The 23,262-nt window shown below is 42.9% G+C and overlaps 1 protein-coding gene across 1 annotated transcript; it reads right to left on the bottom strand.

Moving 5' to 3' along the window:
• Window positions 1-4,376: 4,376 nt before the first annotated feature.
• On the bottom strand, window positions 4,377-23,078 carry Rtcb (RNA 2',3'-cyclic phosphate and 5'-OH ligase). Its single transcript, XM_051206241.1, has 12 exons — window positions 22,911-23,078; window positions 21,476-21,554; window positions 18,677-18,744; window positions 17,617-17,716; window positions 14,942-15,098; window positions 12,770-12,926; window positions 11,789-11,948; window positions 9,771-9,946; window positions 9,172-9,360; window positions 8,472-8,582; window positions 6,072-6,191; window positions 4,377-4,836 (listed from the first exon to the last, which is right to left on the bottom strand). Exons 1-12 carry the CDS (start codon window positions 23,001-23,003, stop codon window positions 4,729-4,731), a joined length of 1,518 nt encoding a protein of 505 aa, XP_051062198.1. The 5' UTR covers window positions 23,004-23,078; the 3' UTR covers window positions 4,377-4,728.
• Between the last annotated feature and the right edge of the window lie 184 nt (window positions 23,079-23,262).

Below are 23,262 nucleotides of genomic sequence, written 5' to 3'. Positions count from 1 at the left end.
ATTAAGTGCAGCCAGACTGAAGCCACAGGTGCTGTAGAAAGGTGTCCACCCAGACAACAGAACTCTCCAGACTGGTTTTTGCTTCCAGAGCAGGGTCAAGAGGGGCCACTGCTGGGGTGGTTTTCATTTCCCTGACACTGGAGAACAATCTAAGAATTCTATATGTGAGCTGTAGGCAGGGCCTTGTGAGATGATCTGAATCCAAGAGTTCTTAACAAATGAGGATTGAACAGTGCAGGGCACATAGCATCCTTAATTATAGCTTTTTTATTTTTTATTTTTTTGTGAAACACCATGAAGACAGGTCATTCCATATGCTAGCAGATCCTGAGGTTATACTGTAGAGCAGGCTAAGCCCCCTTTAGGGGGCATTTTACACAAACCATAGTATTCTGCTTAGGCTCATGGCCATCTTATTATGTAAAATAGACTAAATTCAATTTCAAAGGTTTTCATAGTCTAACAGTTTCACCACTGTTTAAAAAGTCTTAAGTCTCTACTGGGTCTCAAGGCACTCTTAACTGGGAGCCCATGGAACTCACTGTGTAGACCAGACTGGCCTTGAATTCACCATTGCCACCCAGCCAGGAGTTAGGCTCACCACCAAAAATATAAAATAACTTCTTAAACTATACACTTCTGGCACGCGGTGGTGAAGAGTAAGCATTCCTTTTCTAAAAAGGAAGAATGGATGCATGGCATGGGCAAACTAGGCCAAAGCAAGACTGAACCCCAACTCCAACCCCTCGTGTGCCATTGGGTAGCATCATGACACCATGTGAGCTCCAGCAAGTTTGGGAGTTGTGGTTGTTTTGGCACGCATAATCTATCTCATCAGGGAGTGGCACTATTGGGGGGTTTGACTTTGTTGGAGTGGGTGTGGCCTTGCTGGAGGGGCGGGCTTTGACGTCTCAGGATACTGCTCAGCGACACAGATGAGTTCCTGTTGCCTTCTGATCAAGATGTAGCCAGCATCATGTCTGCCTGCACACCGCCATACTCCCCACTATGCTCCCTGCCATGGTAATGAACTGAACTTCTGAAACTGTAAGCTAGCCACCCCAATTAGATGTTTTCCTTATAACAGTTGCTGTGGCTGGGCAGTGGTGGCACACGCCTTTAATCCCAGCACTCAGGAGGCATATACAGGTGGATCTCTGTGAGTTCAAGGCCAGCCTGGTCTACAGAGCTGGTTCCAGGAGAGGCTCCAAAGCAATACAGAGAAACCCTGTCTCAAAAAAAAAAAAAAAAAGTTGCTGTGGTCATGGTGTCTCTTCACAGCAATACTAACTCAAAGATAGAAGTACTGCCTTCCAGCTCTATTGCCTGCATACATTTGGTCTCTTAGATTAGTCCCACTCACTCAGAGCCTGTAGCTTTTATTAGTGAATGTTTCACATTTCTGGCATCTCCAGTATCTTGGAGTCTCTATTGCAATTTAGGATTCACCTTTAAATTTTAAGCATATCCCAAAGAGAAATCCATGTAGGTGATATGATGCATGGCTTCAGTGGCCTTCTGGAACATTGGTATAAGCTTCTGTGACCCCTTAAGTCTCACTTTTTATTTATTTACTTTTTGAAACAGTTTTTCTCTGCTGTCTTGGAACTTGCTCTGTAGACCAGGCTGGTGTTGAACTCAGAGATCTACTGCTTCTGCCTCCCAAGTGCTGGGGTTAAAGGGGTATGCCATCGCTATCCAGTTTGCATTTATTTATTTTTATGTCTACAAAACCAGCACCATGGGGCTGAAGAGATGGCTCAGAGGTTGTGCATTTATTGTGCTTGCAAGAGGATCCAAGTTTGATTTCCAGGACCCTGCTTTAGTAGAATACCTTAGATCTTTGTTCACGGATTCTCTTTTCAAATGAAAGTCTTCCTAGTGGGTTTGCATCTTGAAGCTTTGGAAAGGTGATGTATTGCTTTCAAGGCATCTTTTCTACTGTCCTGGTGTAAAGTTCAAGGTTTCTCATTAATGACACTTAGAGTTTTATTGCTGTGAATAGATGCTGATCATGACAACTCTTATAAAGGAAAACATCTAATTGGGACTGACTTACAGGTTCAGAGGTTTGGTTTATTGTAACAGTGGGAAGCACAGCAGCATGCAGGCAGACATGGTGCTGGAGAAGTAGCTGAGAGTTCTGCATTGGGATCTGGAGGCAGAGGCAATGTGCTAACCAATCACAGTTGACAGGGTTCCACTATGAAAGTGGTTGCTCATAAAGCAGACACTGTTCCCTGAAACTCTCTATGGAGTAATTCATCTCTGTGCCCTCTATCAACCCATGGGCACTACAGTCTTGTCAGGAGACCAGAGACTGCTAATGACTGTAATGGCATGGACTGTGCTTGGCACTTAGGCGTATTGGAATAATCTGGGCTTCCAAAGGGCCCTGGCCCTCTATCTGTGCTGACTAGCTCCACTTCACACACAGCTTTCCCTCAGTGGATCCCTAACATACTGGTTTCCATCCTCCATTGCAGCTTAGTCTTCATCTTTGCTACTTCATCACAATACCCCATTTTGCCTGACTTTAGCTGCTCTCTTTAACTGTGGTGATAGTGTCCGTGATCCCCTCAATCTTGCATTTTTTGTGCCTGGAAACTCTTGTACCTCATGGATGATACTGCCAACTTCTGCTTCCAGTTGGAGATGTAGCCTGGCCCCTTTGCAGCACAGCTGTATTCATTTATGTGTTCTGACTTGGACAAACACTTCTCTAGATAGTTGCTTTTAAAGAACAAGGGAGCCCTTTTAACTGATTTCTTGATTTGGTCATCTCCTTTCAAATAATTTTCTTTCTTTCTTTTTTCTTGGTGAGGTGGAACCTTTGACAGGTGGGGTCTTGCCCTTGGAGTATGCCTCCTATTATCCTAGTACAAAGTGGGATATTTTTCTTAATAATTACAGCCTTTTCTCAGCATGCACCTTGGCTGCATCGTTTAGCTTGTTTGAACTCTTCCTCAATGAACTGCGATTTGTTTCTTCTTTTCTTGACCAACCTTTTGTTTTTTTTTTTTTACTGTAGACCAGTAAAGTGTAGTCAGTCATGCCACAGACTCAATGCAATGCTGTCTTTGAAATTTCTTCTGCCAAAGAAATTAGTCCATTGCTTTTCAATTTGGACTCAATACAAGTTCTCAGGAAATGGAGACCAGACCACCAGATTCTTTGCTAAAAGGGTATTATACTGAGTATTATATCAAAATGGCTTCCAGTCTCATCCCTGATAGTCTTTTTACCCCTCCATCTTCTCACTGACTCCTGGTCTTCCAGTCTCCCATCCCAAAGGCCTGCTAAGCTCTGCTTACAGCATTTGAAGAAAAAGGATGCACGTGGCTGCTGTATTTTTGAGAGATGGTTAAGTATCTAAAGGATGGCATAGGGATTGAGATGAAGGAGAGGAATAGAGACGTCCAGGAATTAGAACTGAAAAGGCTCAGGCAAAGGTCAGGGAGAGGCAAATATCAAAGGTAACACTAAGGCTGGCTAGATGGCTCAGTGGGTAAAGGCAGTTGCCGAGAAGCCTGACAACCTGAGTTTGATCCCCAGAACCCACATAGAAAGGAGACCAGCTTCTGCAAGTTGTCCTCTGACCTCCCAACATGTATATACACTAAAGTGCCTGACGGAAAATGCACAGCCTTCACGTGACCGTTAGCATAGCCAACCTGACAGGATTTAGAATCATCTAGGACACAAAGCTCTTGGGCATGTCTGGGAGGGATTTTCTAGGTTGGGTTGAGGTGGGAAGATCCACCCTGAATATGGATGGTCCCATTCCATGAACTGGGGCTGAAGGAACAGGAGGGCATGAGCCCAGCCCCAGAGTTCATCTGCTTCCTGAATTAGGTACAGTGTGACCAGCTGCCTCCAGTGCCTGCCTGCTGAGATGCCTTTCCTCCCAGAGTGGAAGACTTCTTGAGGTCACCATCTACAACACAGAATCTCACAAGATGACTAAAGGCATCAACAGGAAGCAAACATTAATATAACCAGCTGCAGGCACTTAATGTTTTTATAGTAATTAAAGATGGAAACATGGTGTCACATGGGGGCTCTTTGCTGTCACGGTGCAGAGCATTACTCAAAGTGGCCATGAGTCTGCTGACACCATGCTGCAGGTACTCTGCCTTGTATTTAGGCTAAGAAAGACAAGCTGTGGAAAGTTACTTTCTCTTTGGCTTCTATTCCTAGCACATCCCATGTCCTCTTCAACACATCCACAATGCACTTATCTAGCATCTGATCACAACATCTCAGGTGCTCAGTGCTCTCCGTGAGAGAAGGGAATCTAACATTTTCCTGGGTGTAGAGGTCCACAGATGAGTGGACACAAGCTGACACAGTAAGAGAAGGAAACATTCATAAACCATTTTTAATAAACATTTTTAATGGTACCTACTAGGCTAGAAACAGCTTGGTGTAAAGAAGTCCGCTCTGGTGATTACAGACTTGTATGCCCCAGTAAGGCAATTTCTGGATGCTTCCCTACACCCCAGTAGTTTTCCTAAAAACCTGTGGGACAAGGGAGGAAGAAGCACATTTGCCCTGCTCCTAATGGAGACATGTTCCCTGGAAGGTTAGTTTACAACCCTGGCTCCTGGGACAGCAGCCTCTCCACCAGCCACTGTGGTGTGCACAGCAACATGTGCACTTTGGATCTTGAGTCTGATGTCTTAGAGTTTCAGTCCATGCACTTCAGAGGCTCTCCTGCTCTTGGCTCTATCCTTTAATAACAGCGATTGGTCTCAGTTTAATGGCCTTCTTGCTGATCCCAGCATCATGGCAGGTATTCACGACGTCTGTTACATTCTTATAGGACTCTGGAGCCTACAGGGAAGGGATTGAACACTGTAAAATTCACCAACAGGAAATCTTTCAAAACACTAAGCTTTATTTGAAATTATAAGAAATATTCAGGGGCTATATTTTTGCCCATTAAATTAGCAGAGGTTAAAAATATGAACATTATCAGTGCCAGTAAGGGGTGTAAGATAAACAAGTGGGTCTTACATTTTCTAAAATTTTCTCCAAAACCATATATTATTTGTATAATTAAAAGCAGGGGCAAGTGAGATGGCTCAGTGGGGAATGTAGAAGCCTGGTGACCTGACTTTTATCCCTGGTACACAAGTAGGTAGGAGAGAAGTGACTCCTTCTGGCCCTCACATATGCTTTGGCACAGACACTTGGGCACATGCACTAATAAAAGAAAAGAAAAGCAGCATGGTAAACATGTTTCAAGTGTACACACCAATCTGCCTGAAAGGAAATGATCCAAATGACAGACTAGTAATATGAGCAAAGTGATTTCTCTATTTCAGCAGCTACTAAAGTTTCTAAATGAATGTGTATTAGTAACTTTCCTCACAAGAGATTTGAGTCTATCTAAACAACTTCAAGTATGTGTGGTTGTGCGTGCACTCAAACTCCCTGCCATACACACCCACATCTTACAAGCACCGCTAATCCCTTGTACCTGCTGGTCTATGTCTGCTAACACAGGGCAGGCTGCCCAGACCCTGACTGGGCTGTGTGCCTGCTGTTGTACCACAGCTCCCTTTTCCAATTCTGAACTGTTCTCACTGTGGCCTCTGGGACCACTTCAGTGACTCTGGGCAGAACCCCCTCTGTCCACTTCCCTCACCTCGCTGTGACTAATCCGCTACCTTCCCTAATGCAGGTTTTGCCTCCAATCTTCCAAAGCAGGTTCTTTTCTCTCAAACTGGGTCATGTTAGTGGGCCTAGCATTTAGGAGGTTTAGGATTACTTCAAGGTCGAGGCCAGAGTAGGCTAGAGTAGGCCAGACCTTGTCTCAGTGGGTAGGAATAGTGAGTAGTGGTGGTGGGGGGGGGGGCCTGAGGAGGAGCTGCATTATAAAAACCATGGATGGAATTCTCAAAACAGAAAAAAAATGAACAAAGCAAAGAAAAAACCCCAAGCATCCAAACTGAAATCATCAAAAACTCCAAGTCATTTCTCTAAGATTTACCAAAAATCGTTGCCTCTGTCCACTGACATAAATCTTAATGGCCTTAGGGTAAATATTCACCAGGCTTACTCACCTCTTCCATAACCAGCTTGGGTGAGGCAACACGGATTGCAATTCCCATATCTGCCAGTTTGTCTAAGACATCTTGGAAATCTAAATTACGGCGAGATTTTGCTCGGGACAATGCACGACCCTAGAATGAAAAAGGTCAGGGAAGAAGTGAACTTCAATTATGAATTCTGAACTAAAATCTGACTCCTGTAATTATTTAAGTCTTTAGGATTAAATGTCTTTTCTTTGATTATTTAAATTCTTATCACATCCTCCTATGTACTTATTCATTTGCCCTCACTCCGTATTGCGAGTGTGTGTGCACATGAGCACATGTTTGTAAAATGGCCACGGCATGTGCATGTGTGTGGGCTCAGAAGACAACATTCAGAAGTGGGCTCCTCCTTCCACTTGGTTGAGGCAGGGCTCTTGTCTCTGATGCTGCCATGAACTCCAGGAGAGCTGGTGTGCGCTTCTGCTAAGTCAGGCTCTAGTCTCCACCGCCCATTTTGCTGTAGGAGTGCTGGGATTACAACGTGAGGGCTCCATGGAGTGAGAGCCATTAGGTTTGCAGCAAGCACTTTTACCCATTGAACGATCTCACCTGGCTTGTCTGTTCACTTTTGAGCTAAGCCTTGCTATGCTGCTTACAGTGCCCAGGCAGGCCTTGAACTTGCACTTCTGTGTCAGCCTCATGAGAAGCTAGGATTACAGACACATATCACTAGTGGTATGAGGACTGGGTTTTCTTTTATGTTTTACTAAAAAACAAAAGTTTAAGACACAGAATATAAGGTGATCCTACATTCAAAACAGCTGGACAAAGCAGCCCTACAGACTACATCCAGGATTTCTGAATCTTCTTCGAATCCCCCATGACAGTGCCCCTTACCAGCAGGAAGTAGTTTGGAAAGAACGACGCCCAAATTCCCAAATATTGTGTATGTTTGTTTTCATTTAATTGGACTTCGTTATATATATATTAAAAAAAAAAAAAAAAAAAAAAAAAAAAAAAAAAAAAAGACACACAACCTAACAGGCCACTGAGATGGTGAGGTGGGTAAAAGGTACTTGCTGCCATGTCTGATTCCCAGAACCCATACCATGGAAGGAGAGACCAAACTGCCACAGAATAATTCTGACTTCCACTCACATGCTATGTCACACCATATCCCTCCGGACATACCCACACACACCAAAGAAAGAAATTATAAAAAGTTTTAAAACAAACAAAACCACCTGGTTAGGAAAATGGCTCAATAGATAAAGTGTTTGCTGAGCAAGCATGAAAACCCGAGTTTGGTGCTCGAGCATCCAGATAAGAGCTAGGAATGGCCATACAAGCCTGTTAGATCAGCATTAGGGAGGCAGAGGCAGGAGAATCCCAAAGGCTTGCTAGCCAGCCAGTCTAGCCATCAGTGAGCTCCAAGTCCTCATACCACTAGTGATAAGTGTCTGTAATCCTAGCTTCTCATGAGGCTGACACAGAAGTGCAAGTTCAAGGCCTGCCTGGGCACTGTAAGCAGCATAGCAAGGCTTAGCTCAAAAGGAACCCTGTCTCACAAAATAAGGTGGAGTGTGAAAAGGGAAGACAACCAGTGTGGGACAGACAGACAGACACACCCTATCTTTGCTACTTTAACCTTATCGTATACCTTTTATTAAGAAGCCTCATCATACCTTTTTGAAAGTGACTTTCTACCTATAGCATTTTACATCTAAAGTTTTTGTATGCTTCTAAGTAGCACTGACTAGTACTTCAGTAATCAACGTAGCCAATCAATCACTTCTCTGTAAGTAAAAATTTCCTGAAACACAGCAATGTTATTTACATAGACTATGGCTCTTCTTGCCCTATAAGGTAGAGCTGAACTGTGGCAGAAGAATGGATAGCTGCCAAAGCCTAAAACAACTGAAGTACCTACTAGATGGCTCTCTACAGACAGTTCACTGACTGGTGGCTGAGAAGGTGTGAGCCAACACACTAAAACAGACGGGCTCTGATTGCAAAGAGTGCATCTGCTCAAATCTGGAGTGGACTGTCCAAGAGAAAGGAACAAACAAACTGAGCAAATGAGCAGGTCAAGTGGGTTGTTGGAAAGGGCCATAAGCTCAGTGTGGTGCGTTAGTTACTTATGCTGACTACAAGCCAGCTGCAATAAACTCAGCTACATTGGTAACTGTCTAGTTTGGATTTTCTGGACTTGCTGAGGAGGATGAACTTGGTCCTACAGAGTGCTTACTGAGATTCTAGGTGACTTCAGTCAGTTCACTAAACAGTGTATAGGGAGTCATTTGCAGAAATAGTCATGATACACTCAAACCTTAATTCTGCTAAATTTAATCAGGTATTTACCTGTCAAAATGAAAAACAATAGCTAAAATGAAGAGAAAATTTTTAAGCAAGTTTTCATCTCCTTACCGCTCCATGACAGGTTGTTCCGAAGGTCTCCGTCATGCCTTGTTCAGTGCCAGTCAGAACATAACTACAGGTTCCCATGGTGCCACCAATAAGCACTGGTTGTCCAGTGAGCTGAGGATACACAAAACCAAACAATAAATTTGTTTGCCTGTAATTTTTATGCCTGAAATTTCTTTTAGCGTTGTAAAATTGTAGAAGAAACCTAAACCTCCAAATTGAATGCTCTAATAACTATATTAAAGAATTACTTCATTCCCACCCCCCCCCCTTGGCTCTTGGGGAAAAAGAAAGAGAAGGAAGATGTAAGGGCCTGCAACAGACTGAACATAGTAAAACAACTTCTCAAATTGGAGGGAAGTACTGTTAGGATGTTTCATCCATGGCAAGGCATCTGCCCTCTCTGGACTTGTTTCCTCCTCTGTGAAACTGTAAGTGTAGGGAAAGAAACCCTGCAGCTTAACCTTTGCCTGCCACCCAGTAGCTTTCAAGCTATAACTGATCCCAGGGGACTAACATATACCTAGTATATCAGACAGCACTTGCTATGGGATGGGGCGCTGGTGCAGACTGGGAACCACTGCTGTCACGGGTGACAGGTTTTTTCTTTACACACGTGCTGCTTTCCTGCTTAACGAAGCCTAGATCTACAATGGTCTGGATCATGACCTCACTTCTCAAACAAAAATGCTGGGTTACATACTTGGTAATCAACAGCAATAAGCGGGTGGTGAGGAGGGAAAGCACGGGTGGATCCCTTCCTGTGCACCAACAGTGTCCGCTCCTTTCCATCTACCACGTGCTGCTCCACTTTGGCGATATTGTGAGAAACATCATAAATCACATGCAGGTCCAGGTCATCAGGGGTTGTGTTGAAGACTTTGGCAAAAGCCTAGGGAGAAAACTTCCATTACAAACAGCCGGCTCTAGCTCCTGAGAACGTATTTTACTGCTTTCAGTTAGTAAATTCCTGGAATGGGGACTTCAGAATTCAATAGAGCAGAGGTCTGGAGAGCACACTGCTTGTCACGCAGTCTACAACAGGCAGGCAGAAATGCTGTCCTGCACCTTGCCTGCAGTCTTCCCCAGCCTTTTCAACCACAGAGAACAGCATGCACATACTTGCTGAGGCTCAACACAAATTGAGGGTTTCTAAGCTCTCTTTATTTTCCAGGCCTGCCTGATACTCTCCTGGTCCAAGACACCAAAACCTTAAGATACTTTCTAGTATCTAGAACACAGATTTCTAAAACCAAACATGCTTAACTTCCTGATTAACTCAAGAGAGCAATTTTATTTTACCTGACGGGTTAAGAAGGTCATAGAAGAACGGTTAACCCAGGCATAGTTTCCAGCTGCAGCCATTCCCTTCAAATAGTCTTGCCCCTCTGGGGATGCAATCCGAGCACAAGCCAACTGTCGGTCATTGACAATAATCTTGTCTCTCTTCATGGCCTTTTCCATAGCTACCAGTGCATCTGGAACAACAGAGCCTTAGGTCAGCCCAGGTAGCTTTCTCTTAAGTCATTCAGACTTACTGTAGAAAGACAGTGAACATTCAAATTCAAAATAAAACCTTACGTATGTCTAAGTTCATCTATTTGTTCAATCAAGATATATTTGGGGCAGAAAAGAAGGCTCAGCCATTAAGTGTACTGGCTGCTGTTGCAGATGACCTCAGTTTAGCTCCCAGCACCCACACAGTGGTTCATGACTGCCTGTATCTCCAGTTCCAGGGGATACGAACCCTCTTCTGGCCTCCATGGGCACTGTATGCACACTGTGCACATACAGACAAGAATGCACACACATAAATATAATGTCTTTAAATGAACTTTTTAAAAAGATGTTTACTGAGAATCTTCTGAGTAAGGTGACATAGGCTTGTGACACACACAATAGTATCTGCCTCTAGAAACATGAAATGGGATGTGTACAACTGATAGCAACATGGGTTTAGTTACTCCCTTCCCGCATTGCCATCATGGTTTTTAAATAGATTAAAAAAAAAGACAGGGTCTCACTTTGTAACCCATTTTCTTCCAACCAACTACATGTTCAGGCTACTTCGAAGCTGGGCTCCTGCTCAGCCTCTTCTTGAATGAGGAGATCATAGCGTGTGGAACACGTCTCAAACATGTTTGAGTGCCTTACAACTAAATGTGGAGAATTACTCAACATGAAAGCCACAGTTAGTGCTTCATATATCTATTAGATTAAAACTAAAGGACCAGTCTGGCACAGGTGGTTGATTCTTACGCATAATACACAACTGTAAGGTGAACTATAACATGAGATTTGATGTTTATAATTCCATGTTGTGTATACTGTCTCATAGTCACTAATGTCTGTAGGTCATCCAGACACCCATTTCCCTGCTCCTTGCTTTTGTTCTTGCTGCTTGTTTGTCCTGAATGTCTTCTACATGTTACTATTCAAACCCCAAGGCCTAGCCCAAGTACTGTCTATGAAGTCACCTCAATATTTTTTTAAACATATCATACTTAAGTTGCCTTTCATACAATATTTCATCAACTACTATTTTTTGTCTTTGGTGGTGGTGTGGAGGTTTGGATGAGTATTCATGTGGATGCCAGGGGTTAACCTTGAGTGTTTTTCCTTGGGTGCCTTTTTGTTTTTTGTTTTGTTTTGTTTGAAACAGGGTCCCTTATGGGCATGAAGCTGGACAATCAGGCTAGGCTTGGTTGGCCAGAGAGTTCCATGCATTTGCCTGTTTCTGCCTCCCCAACACTGTGGTTACAAGTGTGCACCACCATGCCCAGTATTTCTTCTGTGGGCTTGAGGGACTGAACTTAGGTTACTAGGCTTGCCTCACACTGTACTGAGATCTCTCTCCAACCTGATCTTATTCATCAGAAAGCGAAGTCAAGTACCCACTTTAGAACCCAGTCCACCAAAACTACTAACCTTGCTGAATACTACAGGCTCATGGGATGAGTATCGATCTAAACTCCATAGCCCATGTACTATCAATGTCAAGATGGTTAGCACTAACCTCCAACAGTGAATACAGTGCTAAGTAGAGCTAGTTTATTACCAAGTGCTTCCTAAGGGTCACATGCAGTAAAATGCTATGTATATATGTTTTCACTAACTTTGATACCCATTTTTTTCAGATGAGAAAGGCCGAATGAAGTTGTTAGTTTGTTCAGGGTCACAAGTAAAGAGAGCCATCCATTAAAAAAAAAAAAAAAAAAAAAAAAAACAACAGTATTTTTCCATGGCTCAATTAACTCTCTTGTCCTGTTCCTCACAAAACATACATTTGGTTCCGAGTAAAAATTAGGTCTAGAATATACCTGTTGCAACTTGGTGGCCCAAGCCTCTGCTTCCACTGTGGATCATCACACACACCTGTCCCTTATGGTCGATGCCCATTTTTTTAGCAGCATACTCATTGAAAATCTCATCTACAACTTGGATTTCTGCATAGTGATTGCCTGCTCCCAGGGTCCCCAACTGTAAATGTAAGAATGTCTGATTAAATAGTTTATATTCTAGTTAAAAATAAACAAACATATATTTAAAAAGCAAATAGATAAATCAAGCCAACAAAAAAATAACCATACAAAGTGTCTCAAGTAACAACAAAAAAAAATTCTACATTCTTATTATAACATGTACCAAAAATTAATGTGAACTGCACAAGGTCTAGAATAACATCTGCTTCAAGTGCTCATAAAAGCCCCAAACCCCAAGCCATTAATGACTTACAGAAGTTTTAATTATCACCAAGAGCCAAATTCTAGGAAGAATGTTTATTCTCAGGTAAGCCCCAGGTTGAAATGATTTATGATACATCATTTTTTCATGTCAGGTATCAAAATCATTCACAGATCAGAGACTGTTTTATTATTACTATTGTATCTGTACGATGTGTGTGGCACCCTTTGGAGTCAGTTCTCTCCTCCTGTCTTTATGGGAGTTCTGCAGAGCAGAACTGTGGTTGTGGGGCTTGTGCCTCCATCACCGAACCTTCTCACCGCCCCACAATCTTTTCCAATAAATAAATAATTTTTACAAAGTATCTAAATTATGACATACTTTGTAAGTCTCATAATCATGTCCATTGTTCTCCTATCCACTTATAACTCACAATCATTTATGAATATTTGTAAGCTCTGAATGACCTTATAGAAAAATGATGCACAAGCAAACAGATTTGTATTTTTTGATGTACTGTAAAAAACAAACACACACCTCTAAGGATGCACTTTTTGTTAAACAGAAGATACAGATTCCTTCCCTAGATATGGCTACAACAGCATGTAGGCCCTTACCTGAGGAAGGCCCCTTTTTTTTGCCCTGGGTGAGACCTTATTGGGGTCAGCTTGCAGCATCCTTCCATACTCCTCACAGTGCTCCTTGTCTTCAGCCCAGGCATAGCCTTCTCTCAGAGACCAGTCCACACCCATCTCCAATGCCTCCTCCAAGTCTCTGGGGGTGAGTAAGGAAATACAAGTCATTCCACAGCAAAGGGCAATCAAAAGTTAGGAAGACACACACCTCAAAGAACATAGGAATATATGAAAATATACTTCCTGTATACCAGGTTTTGTTTAGAGTTTATGTTCTTTGGTTTTTGTTAATCTGCTTTTGAGGAAAGTAGTCACATAAATGATTACTATTTAAAATGGAGGTAGTGTCATAAATATGATTACAGTTCCACTTGATATTTACACGAACTGTTGTATGTAACAAACAAACAAACAAACAAAAAAGGTTCTTATGTGGTTTAGGCTGGCCTTGAACTCACTGTAGCCAAATATGACCTTAACTTCAGAAAATCCTGTCTCTATCTTGCAAGTGTGGACACAGCATGTACCACCATGCTCAGTTTCCTTGCCTACGAGGTAAGTACTCTATATCATCAGCCCATGTGGTATATTTTTCAATTATTATTTTCTTTTATATTACCTCTACCTCTGGGATTCTGAATTCTTTAAGGGAGCAATTAAATAGCCAAAGAAAAGCTGTAATCTTAATCAGATTTACCATCTACCCCTATTAATGCTTTTATTAATAATTTATGAAAAAATTAGCCAAGTAATGACAGTTTCTAAACTTCCTCAAGTAACACAGGTTGCCCTTTGAAGTTGTAAGACACAACATTAAATGCTTACAGAGAGGATACTCCACCAACCCCCAAAGGGCAGGCTTCTCACACAGCAGAAGAAATTACTCCCTTCCTTACTACCCTAGACAACAATCCTTTACAAACAAAATGAATTAGGACAAAATTTTACCTGAAATATTTGTGAAGATGTTTCGTGTTCAATCACTCATTGTTATATGTCATGTATGCTTTTCACAGAGGGTGGCATAGGGGTAATATGAAAACAAAAGATAAGCATCTAAATTTTCCTTCATGTTTTTTTTTAAATTTATTTTTTGGTGGGAGTGTGTAACAGGTAACAATTAAGAGCATTAGTTGTTCTGCATTAATGTATGCATACAAACAAATTTCATACAACGCAGATGTCAAAGGAATACCTTTGACTTACACTTGTTAAGTACATCATCTGATCCAAGTATGATGGTATACACCTGCCATGCTACTATCTAGGAGGCTGAGGCAGGGGAGCATGAGCATAGGGTAGAGAAGACCCTGCCAAGTGTAAGGTGTACTGTTTTGTATGAGCAGTACAGCACTGTTAATAGGTACCCAAGAGATAGGAACACTGCAGCCTTGTATTGTTGCACTACTTAGCTAAATACAGCACATATTCAGTGTCATCTCTCAAAAAGAAGGTTGTAGACGAATGGCTTCATTGAGAAGTACTCAGAACACAGATTGTCTGCAAGGCAAAAGATCTCCAGTCTGAACCCTGATAGCACTAACCAAACTTAATCTCCTGTTGCTTCTTTCCCTTAGTTTGATTTCTTCTAGCAGTGGTCATCATCTGGGTAAAGTATCAGGCACATGCCTCATGCTTAGAAAGTGCCATCATTCTAAAATACTCTACATCAAGGACTACTTTTCTTTTTCTTATTTTATATATATATGGGGTTTTGCCACAACATACTTCTGTGCATCGTGTATGTGCAGTATCTATAGATGTCAGAACAAGGTGTCATGCCCTGGGACTGGAGTTACAGACTGTTGAGAGCTGCTATATAGGTGCTGGGAATAAAACCCTGGGCCTCTGGGAGAACAGCTTATAGTCTTAACTAGAGTCATCTTTCGGGCTGCATGCTTTCTCTTTTTAAATTTTAGACACAGTTTTATATGCTTTCCAGGATGGCTCTGAACTCCTGGAATTTACCATGTCAGCCCCCCTTTAGGGTGTGACTACAGGCATATGTCACCAAGCCTAGCTCAAAGACTGTTCTAATGAACATGGACTGGAGCTGACGTCCTAACAAGTGACTGAGTCATTGTCTAAACGGAAAGCAAAGCTGAGCCGTGGTTTCCCTCTCCCTTTCTGTTTACCAGAACCCCGTGCTCTTACTTGGCATTCATTGGGATGACACCTTTGGATCCCACCCCAACGGGAATGTGGTCAAACATAGCTTGAGCAAGCTGTTCCTTCACTGGCTGCACATCGCTCTCATCTAAATTGGTTCTTAGCAAGCGGACACCGCAGTTAATGTCAAACCCGACACCACCTACAACATAAAGTAAGTCAAATATCAGCAGAATAACCAGACTTGAAGTTTCTTTACTGTTAATATGGAGTTAAAAGGATGCACATTCTTTCAAAGACAAGCATGGTTTTTCTTTTTTTAAATTTAAATTAGGAACAAACTTATTTTACATATCAATCCCAGGTCCCTCTCCCTCCCACCCTCCCATGTCCCCCACCGGGTACCCACCCCACCCCCAATCCATTCCCTAGGGAGGGTGGTGATACATGGGGGATCATCAAAGTCTGTCACATCATTTGGGGCAGGGCCGAGACCCTCCTCCCTCTATTCCCAAAGTCCATTTGTACACTAGGGATAAATACCGTTCCACTAACAGAGGCTCTATAGACTGCCCAGGCCTCCTAACTGACACCAATGTTCAGGGGGCCTAGTTCTGTCCAATGCTGGTTTCCCAGCTGTCAGTCTGGGATCTATGAGCTCCCTCTTGTTCAGGTCAGCTGACAAGTATGTTTTAATGTAGCTATACAGTGGCTCTCTGCAGAATCAAGTCTGCCAACACTGAAATAATACAAGGCACACATGCACGAAGGTATTCACCAACTGTGGGAATATGGCAGACATGATGAAAAGGAGTAACACAACACGTTTCTGTCTCATATCAGAGGCTGATCAACTGTTAGTCTTCTCAAATAGCCAACCTTTCCAACTGTGCACTTTTTTTTAAAAAAAAAAAAACGATTTCCAATGTTTTGCCTTTTGTGAGTCTTAACTGTTGCACTTTCTCCAACTTTTGAGTCACAACATCCACAAGGTAGCTCACAACTACTCTGGTCCCAAAGGATCTATTATGTCCACTTCTGGCCTTCCCTGGGTATCAGGAACACCCTTGGTGCACAGACATACATGGAGGCAAATCACCCATACACATTAAATTTTTTTTCCTTCTTTTTGGTTTTTCAAGACAGGGCTTCTGTGTAACAGCTCGGGCTGTTCTGGAACTCACTTTGGCCTCCACCTGCCTCTGTCTCCCAAGTGTTGGGATTACAGGTGTGAGCTACCACTTCCTGGCAAATAAGTAAAATAAAAAAATAAAAGATTATTTCAGTTCCCTTCTTTCCTAATTTGTGTGTTTAAGGCTACAGTATATCTGCATACAAAAATGAGATTACCAGTTGTAGCTTGAACAGGAATGCCCCCCATAGATTCATGTGTTTGAATGCTTGGCCCATAGGAAGTGGCACTATTAGGAGGTGTGGCCTTGTTGGAGGAGGAGTCACTGAGGAGGCAGAATGAGGTCTTATATATTCAAGCTATGCCCAGTGTGGCACATTCTTCTGCTGTCTGTGTATCAGGATGTAGCCCTCTCAGCTCCCTCTCCAATGCCATGTCTGCCTGCATGCTGCTATGCTTCTTGCACTAACCTCTGAAACTGTAAGCCAGTCATTTAGACTCTGAAACAGCAGCAAATACTGGTGACAACGTGGGAAGGGAGATCTTTATTCACTACAGGTGAGAATGTAAACTCGTGCCACCACTGTGGAAATCAGTATGGAAGTTCCCGAAAACAGAACTATGATATGACCCAGATCTACCACTCTTGGGTTCACACCTGAAAGACTCCAAGTGAATGTACTCAGAGACACTTGCACACCCACAGTTACAGTTGCATATTCACAACAGCTAGGAAACAGAATTGGCCTAGATAGCCATCAACAGACTGATGTATAAAGAAAATGCAGTACATACACAATAATTTATTCTGCCATAAGGAAAATAATATTTGCAGGAAAATGGATGCAACTGGAAATTACTGTTAAGCAGAATAAGCCAGATTCATAAAAAAACCCAAATACCCAATGTTTTCTTTCATATGTAGAATCTAAATTTAAAATGATATATATCAGAGTATTACACACATTTGTTGATTGTAAAGCTAGAAAGGGGACCACGAGAGAGAGAAGGGAGAGATCTAAGGAAGGTAGAATAAGCAAACAGAATACATGCAACAGGGAAGCAGACTGAGGTGAGAGTGGAGTAGCCTGGGGAAGACAGGGAGGCAGCTGAGAAGTGAGGGAGGGCAGTGGGGGAGGGGAATTAATGAAAGCAATGTAGAATAAGACATGTGCGAACATAGCATGTTATATATTAACCTAAAATTAAATATTTGTTAAAACAAAAAAATAATGTGAGGAAGTACTGAGTCAAGCTAAATTTATTTACTCCTCCCAATAATGCTCAGGTCTGACATTAGACACATTTGCCTATGCACTAACTGGGTCACCAAGAGAAATTTTGCCAGAGAAATGTTTCTTTTGTAGCCAATGTCTGATATTCCCTAGCATCTGGTAAGTCTCCAAAGTTTTCAATAAGTGGTTTGATTGATACTTTGTCCATAACCAATTGTCCATAACCAGCTTCAATGTAGAACACTAGAAACCACTGAATATGATGGATTGACACTGAGAAATGCACACTAAGCGACTCTGTCTCAGAAAGGCCACACAATACAGAGAGAAGCCACACTGTAATGGTGCCTTACCTGGAGATACCACTGCTTCGGGGTCATTCATATCAAAGGCAGCCATGTTCCCTATGGCAAACCCATAGCCCGAGTGGACATCAGGAAGCCCAATAGAGCGCTGGAAAAGAACGAGACATGAAGAACAGCTGTCCACTCTGCACCCTGGCTGTCTGATGGACTTGCCCTTGATTCTGAGTCTCTTTTTGTCCATGGACTCCTGTTCACAAAGCTGAATATGGCCCAGGACATCTTTTTATAAAGTCTGATGGCCAACAGAAAAGCCTCTGAGTAACAGGCTGCCAGAAGATCACACACTAAGGACAGGTGCTATTATTTTCTTAAGTTGTCTTAAGACAGTGGTAAACCGTAGTTGTGCCTTGGTTTATACAGTTCACGAGGAATTGCACAAATGAAATCTATTTGATGACAATAATACAGCATACTTCATACGTTGGGGGTCGAGTGAAGGATGGTATGCCAGACAGAAAAGATGTCAAATATGGTGAGGACATGGAAACAACTAGAAATAGGACTTCATAAATACATTTCATCACCTCCTTGCCCCCAATGCACAGCATTGTTAACGCACTGAGAAGCCTCATGAGTCTGTAAATGGACCCGCTTCTCAACACTCTCCTCTAAGGTGCGATCTGCATGCTAGGCCAGTGCAGGCCCATTTACATCATCCAGCTCCACCCTATTGACTGTCATTGCTCCAACATTGCCACAAGAGCTCTAACTAGGTGGTCCTTCCTCACTGTTCAATTTTCTCTTCATTCCTTTTCCAATTATCCTTTAGACAGGATCACGATGAAGCCTAGAATGGTACACTGGTGAGGGAATATGACACACAATGGTAAGATTTAAATCTTTCCATAAAAGCCACTCCAAGGTTTGCAAACACTTAGATTAAGAGATGGAGGGGCTGTCCAGACTCAGCTGGCTCTAAAGTCTAAGGGTTACTGCTACAGTTAAAGGTCACAATCTAAATGACACCAGCATCTATTTAGATGGAGTCCTTCATTCGTCCAACAAACTTTACACAACATAAAAGACTCAGGTTCTGACTCTGACTCACATGAACAATCCCGGGCAGGGCAGCCACATTGCCAATCTGCTTCATGGCTGGCAGGAAGCCACCAACACCTGAAAACAAAACAAACCTCAGTCTTAGAAAAATGACACATTTAATCTTCAGCATTACTTACATACATGAAGGGGCAGTGGTTATGGATAGAGTAGGACAGGATGTCTGAAATGAAAGTGGGGAGGGAACTTTAAGAAGCAGCACATTCCCAGCAGGGACAGGACAATCACACATGCATACTGTGTACACCACAAGAAGCTGGCCTGCAAATGTAGTAGGGATAGAAAAGATTAACTATTAACCTTTATGATGCCGTTTAAATTTATTCTCTCAATAACTCACACCAACTCAATGGTTAAAACTTGCTTTTTCTGGTTCTCGTCTGAGCATCCACCAGGCAGCTCACAACCATCTCTAACCATCTGTAACTCTAGTTTTAGGGATCAAGACTGTTTCAAAATAAAGCTACTCCAAACCAGCAGTGGTTTGAATCTAAGACAGTGAAGGGCCACGGGGGAAGAACTGAGAAAACAAAACAACAGCTGAGAGTCAGGACAGATAGAGAACAAGCCCAGCTTTGTCAATGGCCGGCAGGTTCCCTGCACCCTACCTTCTGCAAGTGTGTGTGTATGTATGTGTGTGTGTATGTATGTGTGTATGTGTGTGCGTATGTATGAATGTATGTATGTATGTATGCATGCATGCATGTGTGTGTCTATGTGCAGTCCACAGACCAACATTACGTATTTTGCTCAATGTCTCAGCATATGCAAGATCAGGGAGATGAGGGGACAACTGTGTGGAGTCTCTTACATTTACACGGCCTCTAAGAACTGAACCCCAGTCAGGAGGGTTATAGAACAAGTATTTCTTCCAATGAGTCATCTCTCTAGCCCTCCACCTTATTTTTTTTTTTAAACAGGGTCTCTGACTGAATCTGGGCCTCTGTTATTGTTTGGACTGACTGGCCAGCAAGCTCTGGAATCTGCCTGTCTCCTTCCCAACATGTAGAGTTACAGAGGTACCTTGGCACCTGGCTTTTACACGAGGGGTCCCGACTCAGGTCTTCATGGTCACATGGGCGTCACTTCACTCACTGAGTCACTATTACTGTGGGTTTTTTTGGAAACTGGTCTTGATCTTGACCACCATTCAAATGATTTGTAATGAAGAAAACAAGCATGTCAAATTTGAAATAATTGATGTTAGGGGGCAAAGTTTTATAATGTGATATAATTGCAAATTGAACATAGCTGCAACTTGCTTTAACTGGCCAGGGGAAAAATTATTTTAACCCCAGTAAATGTCAGTCTGAAAGCTTTAAAGTTCATGAGTGAGCCAGCAAGTCAACATGGTGCACACATTAGAAGATGCTACTCCATGGGCCAAAATCAGGTCTATTGCCTAGTTTTGTAAATAAAGTTTTATAGGACACAGCCACACTTATTCACTTACATATTATTATATGGCAGTTTTTGAACTGTGGTAGAACCAATTCCTAGTGACAGATATCTGAATGTTCATAAAACTGAAAGTAGTATTTGGCCCTTTCTAGAAAATACAAAATTGCTGACCTTAATGTGAATTGTAACTGTCACTTAAAAAAATTCAGATTGAATTTTAAATACCAACGCATTCTTCACAAGTCAACAAATTCAAGTGAGGGAAGAAACAAACTGTTTAGCTAATCTAAACACTGGAATGGACTAGAAGACATTTTCTATTTCACCATCACTTCAGAGCTCCATTTTAGAGAACGATACCTTCCTAGCTAAACCATCCTGAAGCGTGAGGCAGGTGTCAATCCTGATGTTCACTGAAGCTAGTACACCAGTAAGTGCTGGCCTGGGTCCTTACTATAAGAAACCCTACTATACCCAGGTTTACCAGGAAGTCTGGGTAGGAATGGAGTTAATAAATTTCTTTCTTTATAAAATCAGAAGTGCTGATAAAAGAAAAGCATTGAAAGACTCCAGTCCTGTGCCTACCCATGGCCATCATTAATTACTCCCCAAGTGCACTCAAGGTTAATCTTGGCAGCTAAACTAAACAATCTGTGTTAGATGGTAACATGGAACTTCATTGAAACATAATCATCCAAGTATCACTTACAATGTGGCATTAATAAATGCAGCCAAGAAGAGCATTTGTACACACACACACACACACACACACACACACACACAAACACACAGACACACACAGAGAGAAGAGAGTACTGGTTTTAAAATCAGGCACTCAGATTTGAATTCTGGCTTGTCACCATGAAGTTGTGATCAAGGACAATTAAAAATCACTTAAGAATCAGGCAGTAGTGGTGCATGCCTTTATTCTCAACACTCAGGAGGCAGAAACAGGCAGATGTCTGTGAGTTTGAGGCCAGTCTGGTCTACAGAGCAAGTTCCAGGACAGCCAGAACAGAGAAATCCTGTCTCAAAACACCAACCCTCCCCGAAAATCACTTTTGCATATGTACAAAAGACAGATAACATCTATGGTCCTTTTTAGTTATTACAAACACACACAGACAATGAGCATAAGTACCTAACAGGTGCCTGACACTCAGTGAGCACAGGATGAACAGTAGCAATGACTATTACTGTGAGGCTATCTATCTGAGAACAGACTAGCCCCGAGCTCCAAATCCTTAACACAGCAGCAAGTTAAACCTGATCACAAACAAATAGGTTAGGTACTTTGATTCAAGTCTTGATCATTCCTTGCAAATATTCCACCCTGGCTGATTTCTCTATGAGGCCCAGGGAGGCTCGGCCCATACCATACACTTACCACCACCTCGACAGGCATTCCTTAATTCCTCGAACATTAATTTTTCCAGCGCGTCATTCACATAAAACACACCTTCCACCTGATAAAACATAAAGGCAAAAAAAAAAAAAAAAAAAAAAAAGATCATGCAAACCCAGGTCCATCAAGAGCAGGTACAGTGGGCAGAATGCACATATTCCACATAGTGTCTGTACTGTTCTACTCTGCAAACTCCCATTACTTCTTACAGGAGAAAAACTTCCAGTCCCAAACCAAAGATTCTAGAGCATTTCAGATCTGGGTTCAAATTATGAATGTCCAACCAGTGAAATCTCAGCAACTGTCTCCAAATCAGAAAAAAAAAAATGAAAAATCTATAACACCTCTGGGTCTCAACATTTAAGACAAGAGACATTCGACCTGCTATTTCAGTGCTCACACATTTCTGTGGAGATATATCTATTATGATTTTGTCATTTTTACAACGTATACATTACAAGAAAATCCACATGGTGTCCTAAATAATGTACAATTTTCAACTGTCAAATAAAAATAATTAGCAAGTGAATCTACTAACCAACTTCCCCTTCTTCCACACAAATAAAAGGAAAATACCATTGCTTTACTGTAGTGGATTTTTTTCCCCTTCGTGTCTCCCAAAGTAATGTGGAGCTCAAAGGCATTTGATAAGCTTCGTCTAGTGTCAAATGAAAGGAAATTTTGTGATTTCTGAGAGTCTTACGTAAGTTGCTCTGGTGGGCCCTGTATGTATCCTGGAGTATCCTCTTAACAGAGTAATATGCGCTAAGAGGATCTTCTACCCTCAGCCTCCAATGCTGGGATTACAGTCCTGAGCTACCGCGCAAGGCCTATCAGAAACTTCTTACTAAGACAAAGGACTGCAAAACTTTATTGCTTTCCCATTGGGACTTAAGGGACTGAGTCACTTAATACACGTGTCAAAATCTCTTTAAATAAACGGCCTGGGGACACAGAGGGCATGCCAGGGTTTCAGCCCCCAGTCTCCAGCTGAACCACGTCACCCAGGCGGAGAAAACTAAGTGGACTGGACTTGAAGTCCCAGATGGGTGCAGACGGGTCCTAGGGGTCGCTCCGCGAAGAGCTACTACAAGCCTGAATCTTGCCGATTGTCACTGTGGCAAAGCCAATTACGCTTGGGGAACCCCGTCCGCACACGTTACCTAAGAAACAACCATGACTCACGAGGAACGGGTTCCACTAACTGTGCCACCGTGGGAAAGACCACGGCTGTCCCCGACGACCAGGGGGAAGCACGCGTGCGCCGAGACTGGCGATCCGAGCCCGGGAGGCAGATGCCGACCCTGGGGATCGGCCCGGCCGACCCGGCCGGCCGGCGCGGGGCGGAGGAGGCCGGTTCGCGGCGGAAGCGCGGCCCGCAGCCGCGAAGGCCGCTGCCCCCGCCCGCTCGCCTCACCTGCATGTTGGGCACAAAGCCCTTCTTGATCCTCCAGCAGTTCTTGTTGATCTTGTCCAAGAACTGCAGCTCATCGTTGTAGCTGCGACTCATGGTGGCGGCGAAGCTGGCGGGAGCTCCCGGCTCCGCTCGCAAAGAGAAGGCGCCGCGCGGCCCACCCTCTCCGCGTAGCCGTCTCTGAGGACTCAGGGCGCAGGCGCGGCCGGCTCCGCCGCACGACGGAAGAAGGCAAGCGCCGAGGCTCAAAACTCGTCGCGCAAGCCGTTGTCATCTTGTCAGGATGCTTTCCATGAGCTAAAGCTAAACCAAACTGGGTTTTGGTGAAATCTGTCCAAACCGCCCTTCTCGTGAA

Source organism: Phodopus roborovskii, unplaced genomic scaffold, assembly GCF_943737965.1.
Source record: "Phodopus roborovskii unplaced genomic scaffold, PHOROB, whole genome shotgun sequence".
NCBI classification, from domain to species: Eukaryota; Metazoa; Chordata; class Mammalia; order Rodentia; family Cricetidae; genus Phodopus; species Phodopus roborovskii.
Note: the sequence above shows the minus strand (reverse complement) of the source record. Positions and strands in the feature narration are given on the sequence as shown.